The sequence below is a fragment of the Pseudophryne corroboree genome, chromosome 5 (genome assembly GCF_028390025.1).
Source record: "Pseudophryne corroboree isolate aPseCor3 chromosome 5, aPseCor3.hap2, whole genome shotgun sequence".
Classification (NCBI taxonomy): Eukaryota; Metazoa; Chordata; class Amphibia; order Anura; family Myobatrachidae; genus Pseudophryne; species Pseudophryne corroboree.
This window is the reverse complement of record NC_086448.1, coordinates 322,417,472-322,442,954: the sequence shown is the minus strand read 5'-3', so window position 1 is coordinate 322,442,954 and position 25,483 is coordinate 322,417,472. Positions and strand designations below refer to the sequence as shown.

General features: G+C 44.8%; 1 protein-coding gene across 6 annotated transcripts in view; it reads left to right on the top strand.

Annotated features, from left to right (window-relative positions):
• Positions 1-25,270, top strand: part of ELMO1 (engulfment and cell motility 1) — a 910,002-nt gene extending 884,732 nt beyond the window's left edge. For all 6 annotated transcript variants that reach the window (XM_063922511.1, XM_063922512.1, XM_063922514.1 and 3 more), the window contains 3 exons: positions 3,116-3,198; positions 11,216-11,293; positions 23,459-25,270. In XM_063922511.1, coding sequence (XP_063778581.1) covers positions 3,116-3,198; positions 11,216-11,293; positions 23,459-23,659 — 362 coding nt within the window. In that variant the 3' untranslated portion in view covers positions 23,660-25,270. The remainder of the gene's footprint in view (positions 1-3,115; positions 3,199-11,215; positions 11,294-23,458) is intronic.
• The last annotated feature ends 213 nt before the right edge of the window (positions 25,271-25,483 follow it).

Sequence of the window (25,483 nt, the reverse complement as noted above, 5' to 3'; positions counted from 1 at the left end):
AAAAAAAAAAAAAAACAGGTGGAAAATAATATTGCCTGTAAGCCAACAGTGTGTTCCTCACTTAAGAATACACAAAAGACAAAAAATGCACAAGACACAAAGATATATATTTAAAATCAATAGTTATCACAGAATATCCACAACAAAATTTGCAAAAGAAAGTAAATGGTTTTATTATACCTGCTTTGCTTGTACACTGAAGAATGGGCAACAAATGTTCTGCCATTATAAACTATATACCCACTGTACGGCGGACTACACATCTACTTCCCAGCATTCCCCATGGTCCTGAAGATTCAGGCTTTCATATCAAGTAAGGGCGTGTCTACAAATACCTAATGCAATAATATTATAATACCTTGGTTGAATCTAGGCAATGTACTGTATCAATAACAATCTACCATAAGTCTGGAAATAGAGGATAAAGCAGTGATTCCCAACCGCTGTGCCGCAGCACACTAGTGTGCCGCCAGCGGTTCTCAAGTGTGCCGCACAGCCGCCAGAGATGCCGCTGCCTGACTGCCGCAGTCATGATTAAGAAGATCGGCCAGCGCTGGGCACTTCTGCAGCCCAGCCTGCGACCTATGCTGATGAGCCGTGACTCACAGGTCACGGTCACGCAAACACCACATCGCGTTCCCGCCTGGAGTGCCCGCCCACTGCTGATCTGTGCTGCTTCTTCCATTCATTCTCGATGCTCCTCACTGCTCCCACCACTGACGGTGAAAGATTTAACAGTCACAGGTTAGTGTGGCATTCCTATGGGGGCAATGTGTGGTGGCATTACTATGGGGGCAATGTGTGGTGGCATTCCTATGGGGGCAATGTGTGGTGGCATTCCTATGGGGGCAATGTGTGGTGGCATTACTATGGGAGCAATGTGTGGTGGCATTACTATGGGGGCAATGTGTGGTGGCATTACTATGGGGGCAATGTGTGGTGGCATTACTATGGGGGCAATGTGTGGTGGCATTACTATGGGGGCAATGTGTGGTAGCATTACTATGGGGCAATGTGTGGTATCATTACTATGGGGGCAATGTGTGGTGGCATTACTATGGAGGCAATGTGTGGTGGCATTACTATGTGGGCAATGTGTGGTGGCATTACTATGGGGGAAATGTGTGGTAGCATTACTACGGGGGCAATGTGTGGTGGCATTACTATGTGGGCAATGTGTGGTGGCATTACTATGGGGGGCAATGTGTGGAATTACTGTGAGGGCCAGTGCATTTGTGTTTTTCCCTCTTAGGGGCCAATATCTCTTTGTTTTATATCCCTGTGTGTGTGTGTGTTTGTTTTTTGGGGGGGGTTTTGCGCGGTACTGATGGTGTGCCCTGGCAATTTTCAAATCATGTTTGGTGTGCCGCGAATTGAATAAGGTTGAAAATCACTGGGATAAAGGCTACATGTTATTCTCGGTGTATGTTAAGTAAATATTCACATGTCCAGGGAGTGTCTCTCCTTCTAATTTAGAATTACAAATATTGGCTATTATAAAACAGACACTTGTTTGAGTATAATTGCAACATCAGTTATGCCCACCAGCGTGATATCTCACAGACACAATGTGAAATTTTAATCACAAAATGTTTTGAGTCCGAAAAAAGAAGGAATTAACACAGTAAATAGCATAGATGTTTGGTTATTATAAATTAAATTGTTCCTCTGTTAATCTTCCTTCACAAACCTTATATGCAGCTTTATATCAGTGGTAAGAATTACCTCCTGTAGATTCTCTGTGGACGCAAACTGTCAAGGTGTAATTGCAGTTTCACTTATATCAGCTACAGTACATAGAATCCTTAATCCAAATGTGCTCAAAACATTTTGCATATTGTAGCAATTTAAATTATAGTCGCATGTGTGTCTGATATTGACTACAAGTATTAACCCAATAAGGTCTGTCGTATGATTCTTCCAAACACAATATATTGAGGAAAAAAAACAATCATTTTTTTTGAGCATAAAAACTTACATTTCTCAGTATTAAATTCCCATATGAATGAGCCTGACCAGTCATATAATATGCGAAATATAAACAATAGCCATAATCAAACAGTTTTGGTTATATAAACGTGTGTGTCTGATATTGGCTACGGAGTGTTGTCCACTGAAGATCTTAAAGCATTGCTTAATTGTAAATGATATATTAGCAGATGTCTCTGCATAGAAAATAGTGGAAAAATAGAACAGAGTGGAAAAAATGCAGGGAGATCTGCTATCATGGCATGTGGAGAGCAGTGAATGGCTGATGAGTGTTCTCTGCGATGACCACAGTGGTAGATGAAAGAAGGAAGGCACTTCTGATTTCTGCTTAGGGATCCAGCTCAAAACCTGTTGCTATAAGCATTGCAGGGAAGGAATTTTGCTGGTGCAGATGAGGATGCATCTTTAGTAGAGGAGGTACAGTATCTGAAAGATCCCCAATGCAGTAATGCTGGGAAGGGCACTTGGAGTGAGCCCTGATAAAGTTTGTCTTTAGGGTGTAAGTCCTAAACATACCATGAAACATCTGACTCGAGGAGTGTCTGGTCCAGAGAATGCAGCATTTATCTGTGATATCGTTATATGCACTGAGCATAGCGAGATGCAGGATTCAGACTGAATTGAATGATGTGCATTTCACCTGTCCAATAGTAGCTTGTTCACAGAGATATCTTTTGGGGTCCCCCGTTTTCAATAGCAAAAATAGCTTGCAGGTTTCTATGGGGGCTGCTTTCTGCCGAATCTGCCAAGCTCCAGAATGCAATGTGTTATTCTGGAGCTTGGCCCCAGTGGATAATGCCATCTGCAGATGGCATTAGCCACTGTAGTCTATAGGCTACAGACCACAAGAGTTGCTGAGGGTGGGATCCGTAGGCCACGATCGTTTCTACAACACTACAGGGGTTGGCTCTTTTCGGAGCCCCTATCCCTGCTGCTGTTTTTCAATACATCTGGGTGATAATTTCTTATTGCTGCAAATAGCTGTGCTAAGAAATTATAACTATCAGGTATATGACCCAATAATTAATAAATATGTCCTTAAGCCTCTCTTAATTAATTCAGGGTTTATTGTAAATACTTTTTTTGTGCTGTTCTGACATTGTTCTTACCTTTTTCTATATTGTAGTGCCAGTGGCAGACATTAAAGCAATAGTGACTGGAAAAGACTGTCCTCACATGAAGGAGAAAGGAGCACACAAACAGAATAAGGTGAGCTGTGGTAAAAGGCACATTTTCACTGCCTTCCTGTGTGATTCATCGTAGCGCCATGTTTCTTCCCAGTGGCACAATTTGTCACTTTGTTAAGTAAGTCTGTAATTAATAGATGACATCTATGGATGCCTTAAAGTCATCATAGTAAGATAATTATACGTATGCTCTTGATGTGTCAGGATCCATAGTACTAATGGAATGAATATTTTTTTTATCACGTATAACCAATCTCTTTGCATAATTATAAAAAAACCAATCCAGCCAGAGATGAAATGGATTTAACCATTTTATATTCCTTTCCGTACTTTGGAAGAAGAGTATTTTCTGTTAGGCAGGGACAATTAACAAGGGCGCCAGTAGGAACTGCTGTCCTAGCTGATAAAGAAATGAAGAATAAGATGTAAATGTTGCTTTTTCCTTACTGGGGAGAAGTGATGTAAATGTACAGTTGTCTGTCTCTGGTAATAAAGTAGGTGAGAGTTTAAGCTATGATTTCACATGAATATTGCATCTGGCCATAGCCACTTATTTTTTATTTATTTTTTAAATACATTTTATTGAGTAGTTACACCAATCAGATCGAACATCACCGTAAGCAAAACAATATACACAACAATGTAGACAACAAGTAGTTGGGGTCAAAATCTTAAAGGCAATAAGACAGAACAGTAAAGGCGTAACATACCGAAATATTGGAATAGAACTTATCAATTTTTTTCCCACTCCAATTGGGGAAGAACAAGCAGATCAATGACCAGAAAAGTATACGAAGAAGAGGAGCGAAGAAATATAGGAAGAAAGGGATAGAGGAATAAAGAAAGAGGGGATAAGAGGCAAAGAGGAATAGTAGAATAGGACAAGAGAAGAATGGAAGAATAGGAGGGTGGAAGGATAGCCAGCCAAGGTGTGCGCGCTTCTTTAGTACTAGGTAAAATTAAATTAAATGGAAGCCAGAGGGGGTTCAGCCTCATAGTAAGTGGCCCAGGGAGACCAAACGCGAATAAATTGAGTTGGAGTATCATGAATAACTGATATTCGTTCCAGTCTATAGGTCAACCAGATTGCGTTGATAGTGGCAGGTAAGGGGGGAAGGGTAATCGACTTCCAATTTGCTGCAATTTGGCATTTAGCTGTATTGAGTATATGGGTGATCAATTTATGCGTGGGTTGTGGGAGGTGGGAAATTGGTCTAGTTAAAAGTGTAAATAAGGATGAGTAAGGCATATCAAAATCAGTAATATTTTTATTCAACTTGTGTATTTCCTTCCAATACTGACTTATAGAAGGGCATGTCCACCAAATGTGTAAGAAAGTCCATTTATGGCCACATTGACGCCAGATCCGATATGGTGGGATAAATAGTGTGGAGGCAGGTAGGAACGAGGTACCAGCAAGCATAGAGCTTATATGCATTTTCTTTTATACGCACAGAGATCGAGCATTTCGATATCGCCTGTTTAATTTGGGACCATTCTGCAGGAGTTAGCACCTCACCTACATCCTTTTCCAAGCCCAATTCATGAGATTCTTTGGGGGGTTGATTGTGGGATATTAGGAGTTGATACAGAGATGAAATAAACCCCTTAGATGACTGACGGTGACGACAAAGAGATTCAAGGGATGAAGTGGACGTAGTAGAAGTAGAACGCTCGAGTGAGTGATAGAAATGCTGAATTTGTAAAAATTGGTGAAAGACTCTGTGGGGGAGATTAAAACGGGATTGTAGACTAGCAAAATCTGGAAAGGTGTGCAGAGGGGTTGTGGTTAGTCTATAACTGGATATGACGGTGATTCATACCTGGAATGAAACCGGGGTTGTTCCAGAGGGGGACCAGGAGGGAGTGGAACGAACGAAATGTATAGAATCGTGTACAAAAATCCCAAATGGTTAATGAGAACCGTACTGTAGGGAGGAGGGATATAGAGATCGGTTGGTTAGAGGGGGGCACCATATAAGGGTAGAGGGAGAATAAACTGAGAGAGTGTGGGCTTCAATGTACGTCCATACTTTCCGATTCGGCGGAGCATGCCAGTGCACGCAGGAGGTTAATTGAACAGCCCGAAAATATTTAAGGAGATCAGGAATGCCCACACCTCCAGAGTGTTGGTGTTTTTGTAATATTCGCAGTTTAAGTCTCGTTTTTTTACCCGCCCATATAAAATTCAAAATATCACGTTGCAAATGCTTGAGGGTTGGTGTAGGGATATGAATAGGGAGTGTTTGCCAAAGGTACAATAAACGGGGAAGAACGTTAATTTTGACCGCCGCAGTGTGACTGAACCACGAGATCAACTGTTTGTCCCATGCCGATAAGTCCGATTTGATGGAAGCCAGCAGTCTCGGAAAGTTAGCAGCATATAGCGGTCTAAACGATTTAGTAAGGTAAACACCCAAGTATTTAAGTGTGTTGGGTTGCCATCGAAATGGATATTCAGCGTTTAACAACAGTAGATCTGATTGCGGTATATTTATGTCTAGAAATTCTGTTTTGTCAGTATTGATGGTGTAGTTTGAATATTGGCTATAAGTGCGAGCTTCAGCAAACAGGGTCGGGAGGGAAATAGTAGGGTTGATTAAAGTCAAAATTACATTGTCCGCATACAATGTTATCTTATGATCCAAGTGTCCCACTGCTATACCCGTGATGCTTTTATTTAGTCTGATCCTAGCTGCAAGCGGTTCCATAAAAAGGGCGAACTATAGAGGAGAAAGGGGGCAGCCCTGACCTGTTCCGTAAGTAATCTGAAAGGGTTCGGATGAAAAGCCATTTACCAATACGGAAGCTGTTGGGTTATGATAAAGGGAATTAACCCCATGGAGAAAAGTGCCCTCAAATCCCATATTAGAAAGAGTCTGTTGCAAAAAGGACCCAGCTACTCTGTCAAAGGCTTTTTCAGCGTCGAGTGCCACCACCAAGGCCGGCACTGAGTGGTTCTTTGCTATGTGGATGAGGTTAATTAATCATCTTGTCTTGTCGGATGCTTGTCTATTGGGAATAAAGCCCACTTGATCTGGATGGATCAAGGATGGGAGTATAGGGGCGAGTCGCATGGCAAGAATTTTAGCAAAGAGCTTCAGGAGAGAGATTGGTCTGTAGTTCCCTATCTCAGTAGGGTCTCTCTGGGGTTTTGGCATGACTATTACGTTGGCCCTGGTGGTCGCGTCATCGAGCAAGCCACCCCCGAATAGCGAATTGAAAAGAGGCCGAAGCATGGGAAGTAGAGGTTCAGTAAACTTTTTGTAGTAAAGGGCAGTGAAGCCGTCTGGGCCCGGTGCCGCAGAGCGGCGCAGTAGTTTAATAGCTGCTCTAATTTCCTCGTCTGTGATCGCTGAGTTAAGAGTTTGGAGTTGAGTCTTGGTTAGTTTGGGTAGAGAGCGGGAATCTAAATAATGGGCGATAGAGGCGAGATCCGGAGTCAAGTCAGTGGAGCTATGGGGGAGGTTATAGAGAGATTCGTAGAACTGCCGAAATTGCTGTGCCATTACATGGGGATCATGGGTGGTGGTGCCGTTGAGACATTTCAGTGTGTGGATTCAGTTGCGGGTGCATTTGGCGCGAAGTTTACGTACTAACAGGGTGTCGGCTTTGTCAGACTTTTCGTTAAAAGTCTGGCGAACCCACAATAGAGATTTAGCTGCGTTTTTTTAAAGGATTTGCGACAACTGTCCTTTGACTGCAAGGATCTTTAGATAAGTGCGGTTTTTGGGGTACCTATGATGGAGATCTGTCTGGGAGGCTAGAGACGTCTCGATTACTAAAATTCGAGCCTGTTCTGCTTTTTTGTGTGAAGTCGCTAAGCTGATAAGGGTACCTCGAAGGGTAGCCGTATGGGCTTCCCACAGAAGGGAAGGGGAAATATCAGGGGTGGCATTAATAGTAAAGAAGTCTGTAAGAGTTGCAGTGAGGTCCACAACATTGGACTGTATTAAAAGAAGAGATTCGTCAATTCGCCAGTGACGTGTAGGTCGGGGACGGAGTTGGGTGGAAATTTCCAATTCCACGGCTAAATGGTCGGACCAGGGTATAGAGAGGGTCTTAGCACCAATAAGTGTCTGGGTAGTGGCTCGAGCAATTAAAAAATAATCTATGCGAGTGTGCAGATCATAAGGGGGAGAATAGTGCGTAAATTCTCTAGCAGTGGGGTATTGTGCTCTCCATGCGTCGTAGAGCTCATTAAGGGCAAGTTGCGAGAGAAATAGCTTAGATGTTTTGGCGTGTCTAAGGGGAGTGAGATCTGTCAAGGTCGGGATTTAAGATAGTATTAAAATCTCCACCTATAATAGTGAGTCCTCGGGGTAGCCGGGCAAGGCGGTTGAAGAAGATAGCGTTTAGGGAGCCCTGTTGTCCATTAGGGGCATATACTGAGGCTAAGGTGATGGGGACTTGATTAAATGTTCCTGTGAGAATGAGAAAATGGCCTTGTGGATCTGGGATAGTGTCATGTACAGTGATAGGTGTATTGTGGTAAATAATGATCGCAGTGCCCCGTCTTTTAGCATTCATTGTGGAGTAAAATACATTTGGATATTGTTTAGAAGCGAGAGAGGGATGAGGAGGTTTGAGGTGGGTCACTTGTAACATGATTATGTTAGATTTACGTTGGTGAAAATATTGAATAGCCATGGCCCTTTTAGTGGGATAGCTGAGGCCATTTACATTAAGAGTTAGAACTGTCAGCTTCATGGGGGGGTCAAAATACAACGGGCAAAGCAGCAAAAGAAAGCAACACCTCGACAGGCTAGAGTGGTGAAAGAGGAGGCCACTAAGAGGGCCAAAGAGAGGGAGAAAGAAAAAGAAAGCAGGTAAAGCAGAAAGGCGACCTACTCCTACAGCGGGGACAGGCCTGGGGTGAAAAGAGAGATTGTCACTGAGACACTTTTGTCTTCTGGAGACGTGGGTGAAAAAGAACAATGGGGGTAATTCCAAGTTGATCGCAGCAGGAATTTAGTTAGCAATTGGGCAAAACCATGTGCACTGCAGGAGAGGCAGATTTAACATGTGCAGAGAGAGTAAGATTTGGGTGTGGTGTGTTCAATCTGCAATCTAATTTGCAGTGTAAAAATAAAGCAGCCAGTATTTACCCTGCACATAAATAAAATAACCCACCCAAATCTAACTTTCTCTGCACATGTTAAATCTGCCTCCCCTGCAGTGCACATGGTTTTGCCCAATTGCTAACTAAATTCCTGCTGCGATCAACTTGGAATTACCCCCAATATGATACACAAAATATGCAGTGTGAAAAACATATTGGGTAAAAGCAGGCATGAGATGACCTGAAGGTAAGGGCGCGGTGATATACACGTGTGTGGTCAATGGATAGATGTATATAGAATTTAAACAAAGCTACAGTACACACAGGAAGCTATAAAAACAGAACAGAGTGAGTAAATAGAAGACACAGGAGAATAATTGCGGGTGTAGTTTGAACAAGTATAAGAGTATCTTAGTCAAGCGAGACTTAACAGCGGGAGAAAAATTAATACTCACTGAGCAATCTTGGAGGTGAGAAATGGAAGGCTAAAACATTGTGAACTATACACTAAGAGATCATAGGTGGTCCAGTAACAAAGCCGACCATTAAATTATGAAATGTCAAAACTTTACAAACTGAAAACTGAAGAAAGATCAAGCTATAACTTTCATAGCAACAGTCAAGCCATGGACCAATCATGGAATGGTGCCGTGGGTTTGTGAGAAGGAGCAGCTTGTTGTCTGCATATTTCTGGAACTTCGTCTAGGAGACAAAACAACTTTAGTAGTTCGTAACCTTGGGTTGGAGTCTTAACAGCATGAGTTGTGCCATTTCTAGTGACCAAAATCTGGAAAGGGAAGCCCCACTTATATTTGATCCTGCCCGATACCCGATAGTCACATTACACCACACAGTAGCGCACAATAGTAACATTACACCGCACAGTAGCGTCCGATAGTCACATTACACTGCACAGTAGCACCCGATAGTCACATTACACCTCACAGTAGTGCCCGATAGTCACATCACACCGCACAGTAGTGCCCGATAGTCGCATTACACCTCACAGTAGTGCCCGATAGTCACATCACACCGCACAGTAGTGCCCGATAGTCGCATTACACCTCACAGTAGCACCCGATAGTCACATTACACCTCACAGTAGTGCCCGATAGTCACATCACACCGCACAGTAGTGCCCGATAGTCGCATTACACCTCACAGTAGCGTCAGATAGTCACATTACACCTCACAGTAGTGCCCGATAGTCACATTACACTGCACAGTAGTGGCCGCTAGTCACATCACACCGCACAGTAGCGCCCGATAGTCACATTACACTTCACAGTAACGCCTGATAGTCACAGTACACCTCAAAGTAGCGTCAGATAGTCACATTACACCACACAGTAGCGTCAGATAGTCACATTACACCTCACAGTAGCACACAATAGTCACATTACACTGGACAGTAGTGCCCGATAGTCACATTACACTGCACAGTAGTGCCCGCTAGTCACATCACACCGCACAGTAGCGCCCGATAGTCACATTACACTTCACAGTAACGCCTGATAGTCACAGTACACCTCAAAGTAGCGTCAGATAGTCACATTACACCACACAGTAGCGTCAGATAGTCACATTACACCTCACAGTAGCACACAATAGTCACATTACACCGGAAAGTAGTGCCCGATAGTCACAATAAACCTCACAGTAGCGCCTGATAGTCACATTACCCCTCACAGTAGCACCCGATAGTCACATTACACCTCACAGTATTGCCTGATAGTCACATTACACCTCACAGTAGCACCCGATAGTCACATTACAATGGGCAGTAGTACAAACTTTTCAATCTCAGGGGATATTGGATTATGGTATGTGCAGGTTTTTTTTGTTTTGTGTTTTAGCAAAATCTGTACACACAGAGTTATCTAAACTCAAATTCCTCACAGGTATATACCCACATAAGCAGTATTTGCATGCGAGTCTGGCTGGACGAGGGAAGGGAGGGGGAGAGAGACTTTACTCGTGCTCTAATGTATACTAGCAGCGTTACCTCCGGCAGGGAAGGAGCTGGGCGCAACGCTACTAATATACACTACACTACAGCGGGCAGCACTGCCGCTGGTGGCGGACAATCACTGTGGATGCAGATGTTGTGCCCACAGAGCGAATGCACCATCCGCCCACACCTAGTTACAGCCCTGCGTCAAGGTCTTGGACAGCTGAGTCGACACAAGTTCTGCAATTTTACTTTACCAGATTATGAGGCAGTATGGTTAGCTGTAAAGCTGGCAATATGCTGTCAGAATGGTGGCTGTACAGTGCAGGCATAACATCCTCATTTTATCTCCCACTCCCATGAGGGTACACAGTAAAATAAGTGATGATGTTCTTCTGTATTTATCCAGGATGTGTGCAACTATATACATTATCGTGACAACACATCACTGATAATTAGATTGCCCCCATAGAGTGAGACTGTGTCTTTCTCTGTCTTACTTGCCATATTTTTTTATTTTGGTAGAAACCAGTAAAATGATGAGGTATGGGTCAAAAGGTCACTGCATATACAGGGTTGTTTTAACAGCATTGTAGGCACTGGACTAAGCAATGCACTGGTGCCCCTACACACCCATTCACAGGAACCAACTAAAGAAAAATTATAACATGGCCTTCCTGTTGTCCTGTGCCATCTCTGCATGTGGTTCCATACAGTGAATGGCTTTCAGCTCTCTGATTGGTGGATAGCTCCAACATTCCACCAATCAGCATACTGACAGCCACTTACTGTCTGGCTGCAGGCTGGGAGACAGGTAGAGAATGCTGCATCGCCATTCTGATTGTGTACAACCACCAGCCACTGCTTGAAGGCCCCTAGAATTGGGGGGCACTGGGCATATACGTTAGAGTGGCTCTGGGCATATAGTAAACAGTTATGTAGCATATTGTAATCCCATAAAGATTGGTTCTAGTTAATTGTTCTAGTTAATTATTTATCATATTCAATATTTGTTTTCACATTCAGGAGCTGCTTGAGTTGGCATTCTCAATTATGTATGACTCCAACTGCCAATTAAATTTCATTGCGCCAGATAAACATGAGGTAAGTAAATGACCATTTTGATAAAATTAGAGCATATTATCACCAACATATTTATGTAGTTCAGCTCTGGCATCTTTTTTTCCAGAATACTTAAGACTAAAACTGGCCACAAAAGCTTTGACATCCTATCCAATATTGAGCAAGTAACCCATTACTGCAGCACGTCTAACCCTAAACGATCGCAATGTCAAATAATGATCTATGGAAATTAATATTATCATAGTCTGGCATTATGGAAAGATTACCACTTTTGGCCTGTGTATAAAGTTCTCTTTAATGAATCCAAATATGATTGCGCTGTTACTCCATAAGCTGAATGACTGCAATTCATCTGTGTTGGCCACTTACTTTTGCATAAAGATCGAACGAGGATGTTGCACTCAATTGTTTGGTCGGGCAATATTACAGCCATGTGGCAGGATACCATTAGCATTTTCTAGATAAATGATGTTTGTGTAATTTAGTGCACAATGTTTCTCCTACGTCCTAGAGGATGAGGGGTTCCAAAAGGACCATGGGGTATAGATGGGATCCGCTGGAGCTTGGGCACACTAAAAAGACTTTGACTGGGTGTGGACTGGCTCCTCCCTCTATGCCCCTCCCCCAGACCTCAGTTAGTGTTTGTGCCCAGGAGTGACTGGACACACACTAGGGGAGCTCTACTGAGTTTCTCTAAAAGACTTTAGGTTAGGTTTTTTATTTTCAGGAAGACCTACTGGCTACAGGCTCCCTGCATCGTGAGACTGAGGGTAGAGAAGTCAGACCTACTTCTTCTTAGTTAAGGGCTCTGCCTCTTAGGCTACTGGACACCATTAGCTCCAGAGGGTTCGATCACTTGGTTCGCCTAGCTGCTTGTTCCCCGTCACCCCCCTCACAGAAGCCAGAAGAAAGAAGCCGGGTGAGTATTGGAAGAAAAGAAGACTTCAGTGACGGCAGAAGACTTCAGTAACGGAGGTAACCTCAGCGATAGCGCTGCGCTCCATGCTCCCACACACCAATGGCACTCGCAGGGCGCTGGGGGGGGAGCACCCTGGGCCGCAGGTTACGGAAAGTTTTTAACGCTGGCATAACTACTGATTCGGTGCCTGGACACCGTTTGCGATACCTTCACCGGATAACGCAGCGGTCACGCTGCGCGCCATTGCTCACAAGCGCCAACGGTTTGTACGAGGGTGCAGGGCGCTAGGGGGGAGCGCCCTGGGCAGCATGTTTCTGAGCGTCAAGATAGCTGGCAAGGGGGACATACTAGGTGCCCGGCCACCGGGTACGATACCCCCGCCAGTGTACCGCAGCGGTCGCGCTGCGCGCCATTGCTCCCACACACCAACGGCTTACGAGGGTGCAGGGCGCAGGGGGGGCGCTCTGGGCAGCAATAGTTAGATATATATGTATATATATAACCAACAATATAGGCGGCACTCGGAGACTTGCACAAAATGGGTGAAAAAACAGTCAGGTGAGTTTATTCAGGTCAACGTTTCGGGGGACGTACCCCCTTCCTCAGGACACAACACACTGCAGTGTGTTGTGTCCTGAGGAAGGGGGTACGTCCCCCGAAACGTTGACCTGAATAAACTCACCTGGCTGTTTTTTCACCCATTTTGTGCAAGTCTCCGAGTGCCGCCTATATTGTTGGTTACATATTGGGGTTCATCCCCCTGGGAGGGCACCGGAGCACATACCCCTACGGGGAAGCTGAGTGCCAGACTCATCCATGGTATGTATATATATATATATATATATATATACACACACAGGGGATTACTGCTATATATATATATAGACCCCCCCCCCCAGCTCAATATATATTTATTTTAGCGGGGCTTAAGCACGCCGGGAAGGGGCGGAGCTTAGCCCTCACAACAGAGTCAGCGCCATTTTCTTCCATGTCCCCGCCAAGGCTAGGTTAATAGTACAAAGGAGGGGGGGCACAGTGTTTTAGTGCTATATGGAGAGTAATATAGCACTAAGTTCAATAATGGGCACATATTCATTGTTGTGGTGCATGAATCTCTGTGTTTTCCTGTCAGATTACCCACTATAGTTTAGTCGACATATGTCGACATGTGTGAGGGCTCTGTCACAAGCAGCTGTGGGGATCACTGTCGGCATCGCCGACACCTGTTGGTCCTTGATTCGGAAGATTTAGTATCAGCAGGTTGGTGGTTGTATGCAGTGGCGTAACTACTGCCCCCGCAGCCCTCGCGGTGGCTTGGGGGCGAGGGGCTGCGGGGCGCCACTGATTTAGCACAGATTGACATGCGGACGAGCGTCCGCATGTCAATCTGCTCCTACTAACCCTCCCTGCCGTGTTGGAGGGACACGGAGGGCACAGCGTGCGCCTCTCCTGTGTCCCTCCTGCATCATCTCCGGCGGCCGCGGGTCTAATAGAAGAAGTGCCGGTTCGTGAGCCAATCAGAGCTCACGAACGGCACTTCGTTTATTAGACCCGCGGCCGCCGGAGATGATGCAGGAGGGACACAGGAGAGGCGCGCGCTGTGCCCTCCGTGTCCCTCCAACACAAACCAGCGGGGGAGCAGCAGCTGGGGAGGGGGCATATATGGCACTGGGGGGGGAATATCTGGCACTGGGGGCATATGTGGCACTGGGGGGGGGAATCTGGCACTGGGAGCATATCTGGCACTGGGGGGGGTAATATCTGGCACTGGGGGGAATATCTGGCACTGGGGGCATATGTGGCACTGGGGGGGGGGGGAATCTGGCACTGGGAGCATAGCTGGCACTGGGGGGGAATATCTGGCACTGGGGGCATATGTGGCACTGGGGGGGGGTATCTGGCACTGGAGGCATATGTGGCACTGAGGGGGAATATCTGGCACTGGGGGCATATGTGGCACTGTGGGGGTATATGTGTACCTGGAACATAGGGGGGGGGCTATATTGTGCACTGGGGTCATGTGAGTACCTGGCACCGTGGGGTAATATCTGGCACTGGGGACATATGTGGCACTGGGAGCACAGCCCTAGCAACAAGCACTACCCCCTAGCAACGAGCATGACACCCAGTGCATGAAACCCCTGTCAATCTGCTCCTACTAACCCTCCCTGCCGTGTTGGAGGGACACGGAGGGCACAGCGTGCGCCTCTCCTGTGTCCCTACTGCATCATCTCCGGCGGCCGCGGGTCTAATAGAAGAAGTGCCGGTTCGTGAGCCAATCAGAGCTCACGAACGGCACTTCGTTTATTAGACCCGCGGCCGCCGGAGATGATGCAGGAGGGACACAGGAGAGACGCGCGCTGTGCCCTCCGTGTCCCTCCAACACAAACCAGCGGGGGAGCAGCAGCGGGGGAGGGGGCATATATGGCACTGGGGGGGAATATCTGGCACTGGGGGCATATGTGGCACTGGGGGGGGGGGATCTGGCACTGGGAGCATATCTGGCACTGGGGGGGGGTAATATCTGGCACTGGGGGGAATATCTGGCACTGGGGGCATATGTGGCACTGGGGGGGGGAATCTGGCACTGGGAGCATAGCTGGCACTGGGGGGGAATATCTGGCACTGGGGGCATATGTGGCACTGGGGGGGGGGATATCTGGCACTGGGGGCATATGTGGCACTGAGGGGGAATATCTGGCACTGGGGGCATATGTGGCACTGTGGGGGTATATGTGTACCTGGCACATAGAGGGGGGCTATATTGTGCACTGGGGTCATGTGAGTACCTGGCACCGTGGGGTAATATCTGGCACTGGGGACATATGTGGCACTGGGAGCACAGCCCTAGCAACAAGCACTACCCCCAAGCAACGAGCATGACACCCAGTGCATGAAACCCCTGGCAACGAGCATGAAACCCAGTGCATGAAACACCTGGCAACGAGCATGACACCCAGTGCATGAAACCCCTGGCAACGAGCATGACACCCTGAGCATGAAAACCCCTGGCAACGAGCAGATAATTGAAAAGTAATTAGAAGCCTTACTGTAGGACTTAATGTGTAATGGGCATTACGGTGTGTGGCATAATGTATCACGGACATTGCGGTGTGTGTCATAATGTGTCACAGGCATTACGGTGTGTGGCATACTGTATCACGGACATTGTGGTATGTGGTATAATGTCTCAGGGTCATTGCAGTGTGGCATAATGTATAACGGGCATTGCGGTGTGTAGCATAGGGTATAACGGGCATTGCGGTATGTGTCAGGCATTACGGTGTGTTGTATACTATATCACGGGCATTGTGGTATGTGGTATAATGTATCAGGGGCATTGCAGTGTGTAGCATAATGTATAACGGGCATTGCGATTCCTGTCATAATGTGTCAGGCATTACGGTGTGTTGTATACTATATCACGGGCATTGTGGTATGTGGTATAATGTATCAGGGGCATTGCAGTGTGTAGCATAATGTATAACGGGCATTGCGATTCCTGTCATAATGTGTCGGGGGCATTACGGTGTGTGGCATAATGTGTCGGGGGCATTATGGTGTGTGCATATTGTGTCATGTGCATTATTGTGTGTGGCATAATGTCTAAGGGCCATTGCAGTATGTGGCATAATGTATACTGGGCATTACTATAAGGAGGAAAAATTACAAATAATGTAAGGGGCATGAATCAGGATTATTTTTCTTTCCAGTGGTGGCTAACGTCTGGGCGTGCAGGTTGGAAAACTGGGGTATAACGTAGTCTTTTCCTGCAATGCCACGCCCCTTTATGTGAAGCCACGCCCATCCCAACGAAGCCACACACCCTATTTTGCAGCGCGTGCCACATATGCCCCCACATTTATCCCTTTAATAATGCCAATTATGGGGGGGGGGGGGGGGGCGCCGAAGAATTTTTTGGCTTGGGGGAGAAAAATTTCTAGTTACGCCACTGGTTGTATGCTTGAAAAAGTAAACACTGTGTGGGAGACAGTCGTATGTGGGTGCCCTGTCGGCATCAACTGTATTTACTGGGTGAAAATTAACATGCTGTAACTGCCTTATACCTGTATATATGTTTATAGGTATATGTGGGGGGAGTGTTTTGAAATTATATATGTATGCTTCCCTCAGACCCCTCGGGGTTCCAAGAATGTTAATTTTGCCTGCTTACTATTTCCTGCTGTCGACGAATACTAGGTTTCTGTCGACCATAACGTTCCTGGTAGTTCCACAACTGGGGCATGTCAGTACATGATTATACACATTCAGAACACATTACTGTCACTAGGTGAAGAAGAAGAAGGAGCGGCACTCGGCGTCTTAAATGGCAAAACCTGTATTGAAACAACAACCGGATAACCAACGTTTCGGGGCTCACATGCCCCTTTGTCATATACATGGTTAGGATTTATGTGATATATTGTGTATTACATTATGTATATTCATGAATTCTGAAGTAATAGTATTCTTTTTCATGTGCTGGTCGCTCTGTTGATTAAGCACTAGGTTGGCAGTGATGAGTGGGTCTTCAATCCTCTCAAGGAGTCAGAAGGTTTATTCTCTTCCCGACGTGGAGAGAATGCTGTGGGAGTCAACTCCTGGTCGACACGGGGGCCCTGTCACAAAGGATCATATACAGGAAGCTAAGTGATATTTTATTTCTATGCTTTGAGCTTGTTTGCATTACATGCACACGAGGGAGTGTTTATATTCGGAAAGGCATCCGATAGAATTAACCTGAAGTGTGTAAGGTTTGTTCCTTCTGTTGGTTCTTCTTTATAACATTGCGGCGGCTGCTGTACGTATACAGGAGGTGTGGCCGGGGAAATGCTGAGGCTGTCTCAGAGAGATACTGGAGTTTTCCTCTGGGACGGTGTACCACTGTTTGGGGATACCTCCGTTCAGTCAATCCCGAGGGATACTGCTGGTGATTCTAACTTTGTGAGTTAGTCTCCTTCACAACGGTTGGTGACGCATTCTTTGGTGGGATGTAGTCGTTTTAACCGGTTCGATACCGTTCTTTTTCCTTTTCTGTGCTGACCGTGGAAGGTGAAAAAGGTAAGAGTTCTGCAGCCTTGTTCGGTTCGCAGAAGCGGATGTCGTCTATTTCTACCGCATACATCACATGTCGCGGAGTCTACCTGGCTGGAGGCCACCCTGGTGGGAACTCGTCTACTACTTTTCAGTCAGTCCGGGAATAGACTAGGACCTGTGAGTTAATTATAGAATCCTAAGGGGGACAGTCTGGTGTTACAGATGTTTCCCTTCACTGATGTTTCTAATAGATCTTGCCTTCCCCTCTGGAAGGGGAGGGGGTGCGCGACGCCATACCAGAGGTGCGTCGAGTTCAGGGCATTGTCCTGCTGTCCCTGGTTTAAAAAAACAAAACAATGACTAGAAGTTGAATGCGTTGTTCTCCGCACTCAGATTACCTGGGTGGATATCCGGGATTGTCTTTGCTATTTCACCTGTGTGATGGCAGTAGGATGGTATTCTTTCAATAGTGAGAGCCATTGTTAGTCTGTACTGGGACACTCTCCTGATTAAGGCAAGGTCAAGACTCAAGTGGTGCAAATCGTTTTCTCTCTGACGGTTCTTCAACACAGGGGAAGACTGTTACTCCTAACGTCGCAGACGTCGGAGGTGGGTATCGGGGTAGATACGAAATGGTTTAAGTTCTCTGTGTTCCTGAGAGGATCCGGAGTCGGATCAGATTTGCAGTGACAATCCATCAATATGTTCCGTCGATGAAGAAGATGGGTGCGGCCTAAGAGGTCTTTTTCGGTGAGCGGGTCAAATGCCAGAGTGGGTTTCACGGGGTCACTTGGGAATGTGGTCCGGGTCTCACCAGCACATGCGCCGGAATATATTCCTAATGGCCAGGATATCGCTCCTGTGGTGTCTGCTCAGTTCTCACCTCCTAGAGGGACGAATGTTCAGAATCCAGGATGAGATCCTGGTGTCCATGCATGCAGATCTCCGAGACTGGGGAGCAGTCCTTGCGAGGTAAGTATTTCCAGAGGAAAAGGTCAAGCTGGGAAGCTTGTCCGCAATAAGCTTTCTTGAATTTAGAGCTATTTTCAATGAGCATATGCTTAGTGATCTGCCCATGTTACTTCTGTCGGACGTCTTGACAGCAGTGGTGTAAGTAAGCCGCTAGGGCGGAACAAGGAGAAAAGCGGCAATGGCAACAGCCGAAAAAAGTTTTCCGCTGGGTGGAAAGACTGGTAAACGCTAGGTCGGCGGTCTTCGTTCCGGTTGTGAACGATGGAGAAATAGTTTCCTTTGCAGACGCGGTCTCCATCCGGAAAAGATACAGTCGTCATAGAGAAGTTTTCCCTGAAGTGACAAGTCGTTGAGGAGTGCCTCAATTGAACAGGTTGGCGTATCGCCTCGACGAGAGACCTCAGGGATATTGTTCCAGGTCAGGGGACACTCAAGCTATAGCAGTGGACATCCTTGGGACACCTTGGGTGTTTTCAGCCGGGCTATGTATCCCCTCCGTTTTTACACTTTGGAAGGTGATAAACGTAAGAAGAACAAAGGTTCAGGTGATCCTCATTGTTCCGGTCTAACCAAGGAGGGCTTGGTATCCAGTTCTTCAAGATTTACTCATAGAAGATCCATGGCCTCTTCCTCTACGTGGGGAACTGTTACAGCAAGATCCGGGCGTGTATCAAGAGTTACCGCGGTTGCGTTTGACGGCGTGGCGGTTTAATGCCATATCATAGCCAAAAAGCAGTAATGGCAAAGCCTTACCACTGTGTTTGGAGACAATATGTGTCTTGATGGGAATCTAAGAAAGCTACTACGGTAGACTTTCAGCTGGGTCGTCCTTTTCCATTCTTTGCAAGCAGGTGTGTGTGCAGGCCTAAAGTTTGGCTCCTTTTAAGTGCGGTTTTTGACCTTATAAATTTTCTTTCAAGAAAGAATTGGCAGCCTTTCCGGAAGTTCGGACCTTCGTGAAAGGAGTACTGCACATCCAACCTCCATTTGTGCCCCCGTTGGCACCATGGGACCTTGACGTGGTGTTGCGTTTTCTTGTGTCACACTGTTGGGAACCTTTGTGAAGGGTTGTGTTAAAATTTCTCTTTGGAAAGTGGTCATGATATTGGCTTTGGCATCCGCAATGCGGGTGTTTGACGTAGCGGCCTTGTCTCACAAGAGCCCGTTTGATCTTCCGTGTGAATAGAGAGGATTTGAGAACTCGGATAATAGTTCTGCCAAATGTGTTTTCTGCGTTTCGCAGAAATCAGTCTATTTTGATGCCGTTGGTTACTTAGGCATTAGCTGAGTCAAAGTCTCTCGATGTAGTCAGGGCTTTGAATATTTCGGTCGCCAGTTTGGCTCAGATTGGGAAAACAGAGGCTCTGTTTGGTGTGTTTCCAGCATGATTGGGGCGCCTGCGTCTATGCAGTGGGTTACACGCTGGATCTGTGATACGATTCGGCGTGCTCGTTCTACAGCTGGATTGTCATTACCGAAGTCAGTGGAGACCCATTTTACTAGGAAGATGGGTTCTTCTTGGGCGGATGCCCGAGGAGTCTCGGCGGTTCAGCTGCTTGGTCGGGTTCAAACACTTTTGTTATGCCTACAAGTTTGATACCCTGGCTGATGGGGACCTTTTGTTGCTCAATCGGTGCTGCAGAGTCGTCCGCACTCTCCCGCCCGGTCTGGAGCTTTGGTATAAACCCCATGGTCCTTTTGGAGCCCCAGCATCCTCTAGGATGTAGGAGAAAATAGAATTTTAATACCTACCGGTAAATCCTTTTCTCTTAGTCCATAGAGGATGCTGGGAGCCCGTCCCATTGCGTACTGTGTCTGCAGTAATTGGCTATGGTTACACTCTTGTGGTGTTTCTTTCTGTCAGCCTGTTGCTGACGTTGTTCATGCCATGGCATGCGGTGCTTTCTTATTGGTTGTGTTGACATGCAGGTTGTGTTACATATTCTCTCAGCACGTGGCTGTGTATTTTTTCATACCATTGTCTGGTATTCTATTGAATGCCACGTTTTGCGGTATGTTCGTGGTGTGAGCTGGTTTGACACTCACCGTGTTTAAATAATAAATTCTTTCCTCGAAATGTCCGTCTCTCCTGGGCACAGTTCTCTAACTGAGGTCAGGGGGAGGGGCATAGAGGGAGGAGCCAGTCCACACCCAGTCAAAGTCTTTTTAGTGTGCCCAAGCTCCTGCGGATCCCGTCTATACCCCATAGTCCTTTTGGAACCCCAGCATCCTCTACGGACTAAGAGAAAAGGATTTACCGGTAGGTATTAAAATCCTATTTTTTCCCCATTGGGATCTTTGACAAAATGGGGGCAGCGAATACTTTTGAGCGAGTTTAGTCTGCCATAAGGTACGGCCACTCCCGCTATATTATCGCCCCTAATTGGATTGACCCCTTAGAATTCGGTGGGGTGTGTTCACACTGAAATCTAAATTGCAGTTTAAAAATAAAGCTGTCTAAAGGTGTGTACACACATTGACATTTATCCTTTCGATTTTGACTATATAGTCAAAATCACAAGGAAAGTTAGTGGAAATCGCACTGTGTTTAGCCAGCTGTGATACCGATGCGCACACGAGGTCAGTATTGCAAGGAAAGATAGACTGTGCAGGCATGTCAGTTTTGACTGTATTATGTATAGTCTAGTACAAAGTATAGTCAAAATTGGCACTTAGTCAAAATCTCAAGGAAAGATATCAATATCGGTGGTTCAGTGCTCTAGGGAATTCAGGGTAAATCGCAAAGTAAAAATCAAAGATAGTCAAAATCGAACCGTGTGTATGCACCTTTACATTTGTGGGTTACATGTAAAAGAAGCCAGTATTTACCTTTCACAGAAAAAATACAAATGTACTTGCTCCCCTTGCATGGCAACATGGTTTGTTCCAGACACAAAGTTACTTGCTTTTTTTTTTTCTGCTCTATTTACAAATATGAATCAGGCACTATATTTGATATCCACTAACCAAATAGTTAAGAATACAATTTGATTTTTATAACCCTAAAGATAAAACTAAATCTGTGCCTTTTGTCTGCCGAAATGGGGGAGTAAAACTCCGCCCTCTGGTGATCCTCACCAGAGCAGACAACACATCAACTTAATGCTGTGTCTCCCTTTCCTGCCTGTCTCCAGTGCACGTGTGAGATCTCGCTACTCACGCGAGATGTCACATTCAGCCCAGAGCCGTCACCTGCCACAGCCAGGAACAGCGCTGTCCCTGCTGAGAGAGATAGGGCTTCGACACCTGCAGCTGTCGAAATCGATAACTGCAAGTGTTGGAACGTCCATACATTGCCCTGCATATCGGCATGCTATCTAAAAGATAGCAGTGCCAATAATGACTGGGCACACAATGCCGCTGTCATACATGGGGGGGGGGGGGGGGGGGGGGAAGTGGTATCAGAGCACATAACGTGCACTGATACCATTTACTCCCCATAATGCACTTTCATACCATCGACCACATGATTTTCTGGCAAACACCTTACTGGAAATCCCTGCTTCTGTAAATCCTTTTTATTTCTTTGTCCTTTTCTATGTTCCTTTTAATAATAATGAAAAAGTAAAAAAAAAAGATGACAAATGCAAATGACTTCTTGATGTATCTCGAAAAGATCCAATTTCTAGTGTACACGCTGGTGAATTTTTATTCCAATATGAATGATTATCTTTCGTAAATCTCCTCACAAAGGTGACATTTCTAAATGAGCTATGGCTGCCAGTATGAAATGCATACATTACATACTACAGTATGTGCATTATATAGACTTACCACTTTCAGCAAATGTTGTGCAGCAGGTCAGATCCAATCATCCCATCCAACTGCTTCTAGAAAGATAAGTGGCCCTGGATGGTACACACTCGCAGATTATTGGATTGAGCATTTTAAAATCGGCTGATGGCCTGGATTGTTACATGGGGCCTAATTCAGGATGTACATAAACCCACTGTTTATGCACATGTACATTGTTTTTAGATCTGTGCATGCGCAGCAGCTGCACTGTACATGTGCATATCTGGGGCTGCAATGAAGCTGGCAGTGCCCCAAGTGCCGCAGCATGATTGACATGCTGCTTGCATTTGGGGGCGGTGACGGAAAGCATCCCAAAAAATAGAGGCCCCATTTTCTGGGCATGCTGAAGCCAGTGGCTGCGTCCTTGGACAAAATTTCACTGTCCCCAGCTTCATGATTTAACTGGACTTCCAGAGTAACCTGAGGATCACTCAGATGCCTGATGACCACGCAGTTGATTTGATGCTGTATCCTTGAACGCAGCAGCAGATCACAGAAGCCTGCAGAGGGGACTCTTTTAACTCAGGACGCCTCCTGCAGCTTTTGCATAGTTTAGCACAGCCGCTGCATACGGTGGCGGCGCTAACTGCGTCCATCTCGGAATTAGACTAATAATGTGTATCTACAGTACCTCAAGACAACAGCACAGTCACATCTCTCTTTGACTTTCTCTGTTGAAGCTCCGACTGTCCAAATTGAAAGCACATATCTGAAAAGTTATATATATATATATATATATTATAAATACATGTATACTACAGATCAATAAACATCATCTACTTCCTTTAAAAGTGAAAGCAGCCCCATGGTATGGTCTCTCTTGTGATGAATATGAATATATTTAGTGTACCTTATTTAATCAGTTCTTTGTTCCTTCTGTAATGCTATATATTTAATTACCTAGATATTGTGTATAAATTATATAGTATTAAGGTATGATATTCCTGTTTGTATAATTAATAGTGCTTGCTGATGCCATGTCTTCTGTCAGGGTGTATTAGAGGGGTGGTCTTCAGTTTGCCGGCTGTCGGGATTTGTGCTCCGGAATCCCGACAGTCAGCATACCAACACTTTTTCTCCCTCTTGGGGGTCCACGACACCCCTGGAGGGAGAATAAACGCGCGACACCATGACAACAGCGCTCGCCACGCTGTTGATATGCCGGCGGTCGGGATTCCGGCGCCGGTATGCTGGTCGCCGGGAGTCCGGCCGCTGGCATACCATACTACACCCGTATTGGAGGCATACTGGAAGCAACACTCACTTACATGACATTACTCATTTGTCTGGACACACACAGATTAGGGGGGGTGATGCTTCACCTTCTATGTAGGAAAACATTGTATAGGAGATGTATACTTGTTTTGTAAAAGCATATTTATTGAACAAAGTGAAACCTCTTGTACAGATTAGCTAATTTGATTATTATTGTATTAATTTATCCATTGTTTGTTTCTTCACAGTATTGTATTTGGACAGATGGACTTAACGCATTACTTGGAAAAGACATGATCAGTGATCAGACGCGAAATGACTTGGATACGTTGCTTAGCATGGAAATAAAACTCCGCCTACTAGATCTGGAAAATATACAAATTCCCGATGCCCCACCCCCTATTCCAAAGGAGCCTAGCAACTATGATTTTGTTTACGACTGTAACTGAGATTTTGTGGGACCTTATGCTTCAACTGGAATTGCTAGAACTGGAGAATGAAAAGAGAAATATTCAGTGTATCTCTAACAGTTTCACTTGACACACTTTCCATCTTCAATGAAGCCTTTCCAAATATTAAGCCAGTTTTTCATCTGGCCAGCATACTGTGCATATCACACCAGGTGACTTGGTTACAAAAGGCAATTTTCCCTGAAAGCAACAGAAACTAGATGTCCATATTTTGATGCTTTAAATGACACAAGCATTATGATTCCCCTATTGAAGTGTGATGCTCTCAGCTTTATGTTCTGGAGCAAAGAGATGAATAGACTTTATTGTCAATGCTATTTTTCTCATTCTGATCAGAGACACAAAAGGCACTAACGAAGGCTACTGATGATAAGAAAACGGCTTTGAAGCATTGAATTTTCTTCTCATTCTTTATGTTATCACTGTGGCTAGAAAAGTAGTTCTACTGTAGTTTCTTCAGATCTAGCTAAATTATAGGTTTGACTTTAGTACAGTCACAGTGTCATGACAACACCTGTCTTGCATTTTGAAACTCAGAACTAGGATAGTATTGTTGCTGTGTATCGCATTATAACGTGCACATTCGTCCACTACAATGGTCAGTTTCACTTGTTTCAGAAGAATATAGACTGTTACACTATATTATAATTACATGAGGCCATCTAACAAACATGTTTTACATTAATAGTAAATATTTGAAGAGCTGTCCTTAACGTTTAATAGGGAGCCCTTATTACTGGGAAGGGTATTGCGTATAAAAGTTATAGAATGAGTGATTTAAACCAAGTGCAGTACAGTAATTTAGCCTGTAGGTGGAGCTCGATGCTTTGCAAAACAAGAGGCAGCATTTAACTGGTGAAAATGCCATTTCCCCTTTAACCAACCCTTTATCAGAGCATGTTATACAGAGTATGTCTGCTTATTTCCAAGCTTAAGCAAGCTAAGTTTTCTTTATCCATATATATAATAGTCTTCAGTGTGAGGAGAAAATTGTGCTGACAATTCTTTCGTCCTAAAATATCAAATAACGGTAAAAAGAACAGCGTGTTTGGTTTCTTTACTGATGATCACTGTGACATCACTAATATACATATCACAAATAATCATGGGCTTTGCAGAATTTAAGCCAATCTTAGAATAATCTCCAATTTAAAGTTCCTGAAAAGGCCTCTGAGTCATACAGGTGGATTTCCATATATGACCAGTTAGACCTTAAACAATTTATTTCATTAGTTGTTTTAAAACTTCAGTTTACATTTTTTATGCCACTTTACAACAGAAAATCTTTTTTTTTCCCTTTTTTTTTTTTGTTTCCTTGGTTGACGTGTGATAAACAAATGTGGATTGGTGTACTCATTGTACATTCCATCTATAGAGTGTAATGAAGAACAGTACCAAGAACTGAAAGTGTAAAAATAAATTAATAGTTTTATTCCTAAGATTAGTAACTTTAAAGTTCAATACATGTTATTGTTTACCTTATGGATTTTCTATTTATTTAATATATGCAGAAAATTTCATCCAGTGATGTGGAAAGGATGTACATATTTATATCAATTCATAATAAACAGTATGTGCTTTTCTTCTATATTTACTGTTGTCCTGTATGATGTGTCATGAACAATGTATTTAAAATATATATGTAACTTTTATTAAATGTATTACGTTTAATAACAGTTATATTTGACTTGTAACAGTTGTCCAAAGTCTTGTGCACTGTTATGGAAATGTCACTACTTTGGCCTCTTCTGTGTACTGTACTTTGGTAACTTTGTACTTTGGTAACTGTACTTTGGTAACAAG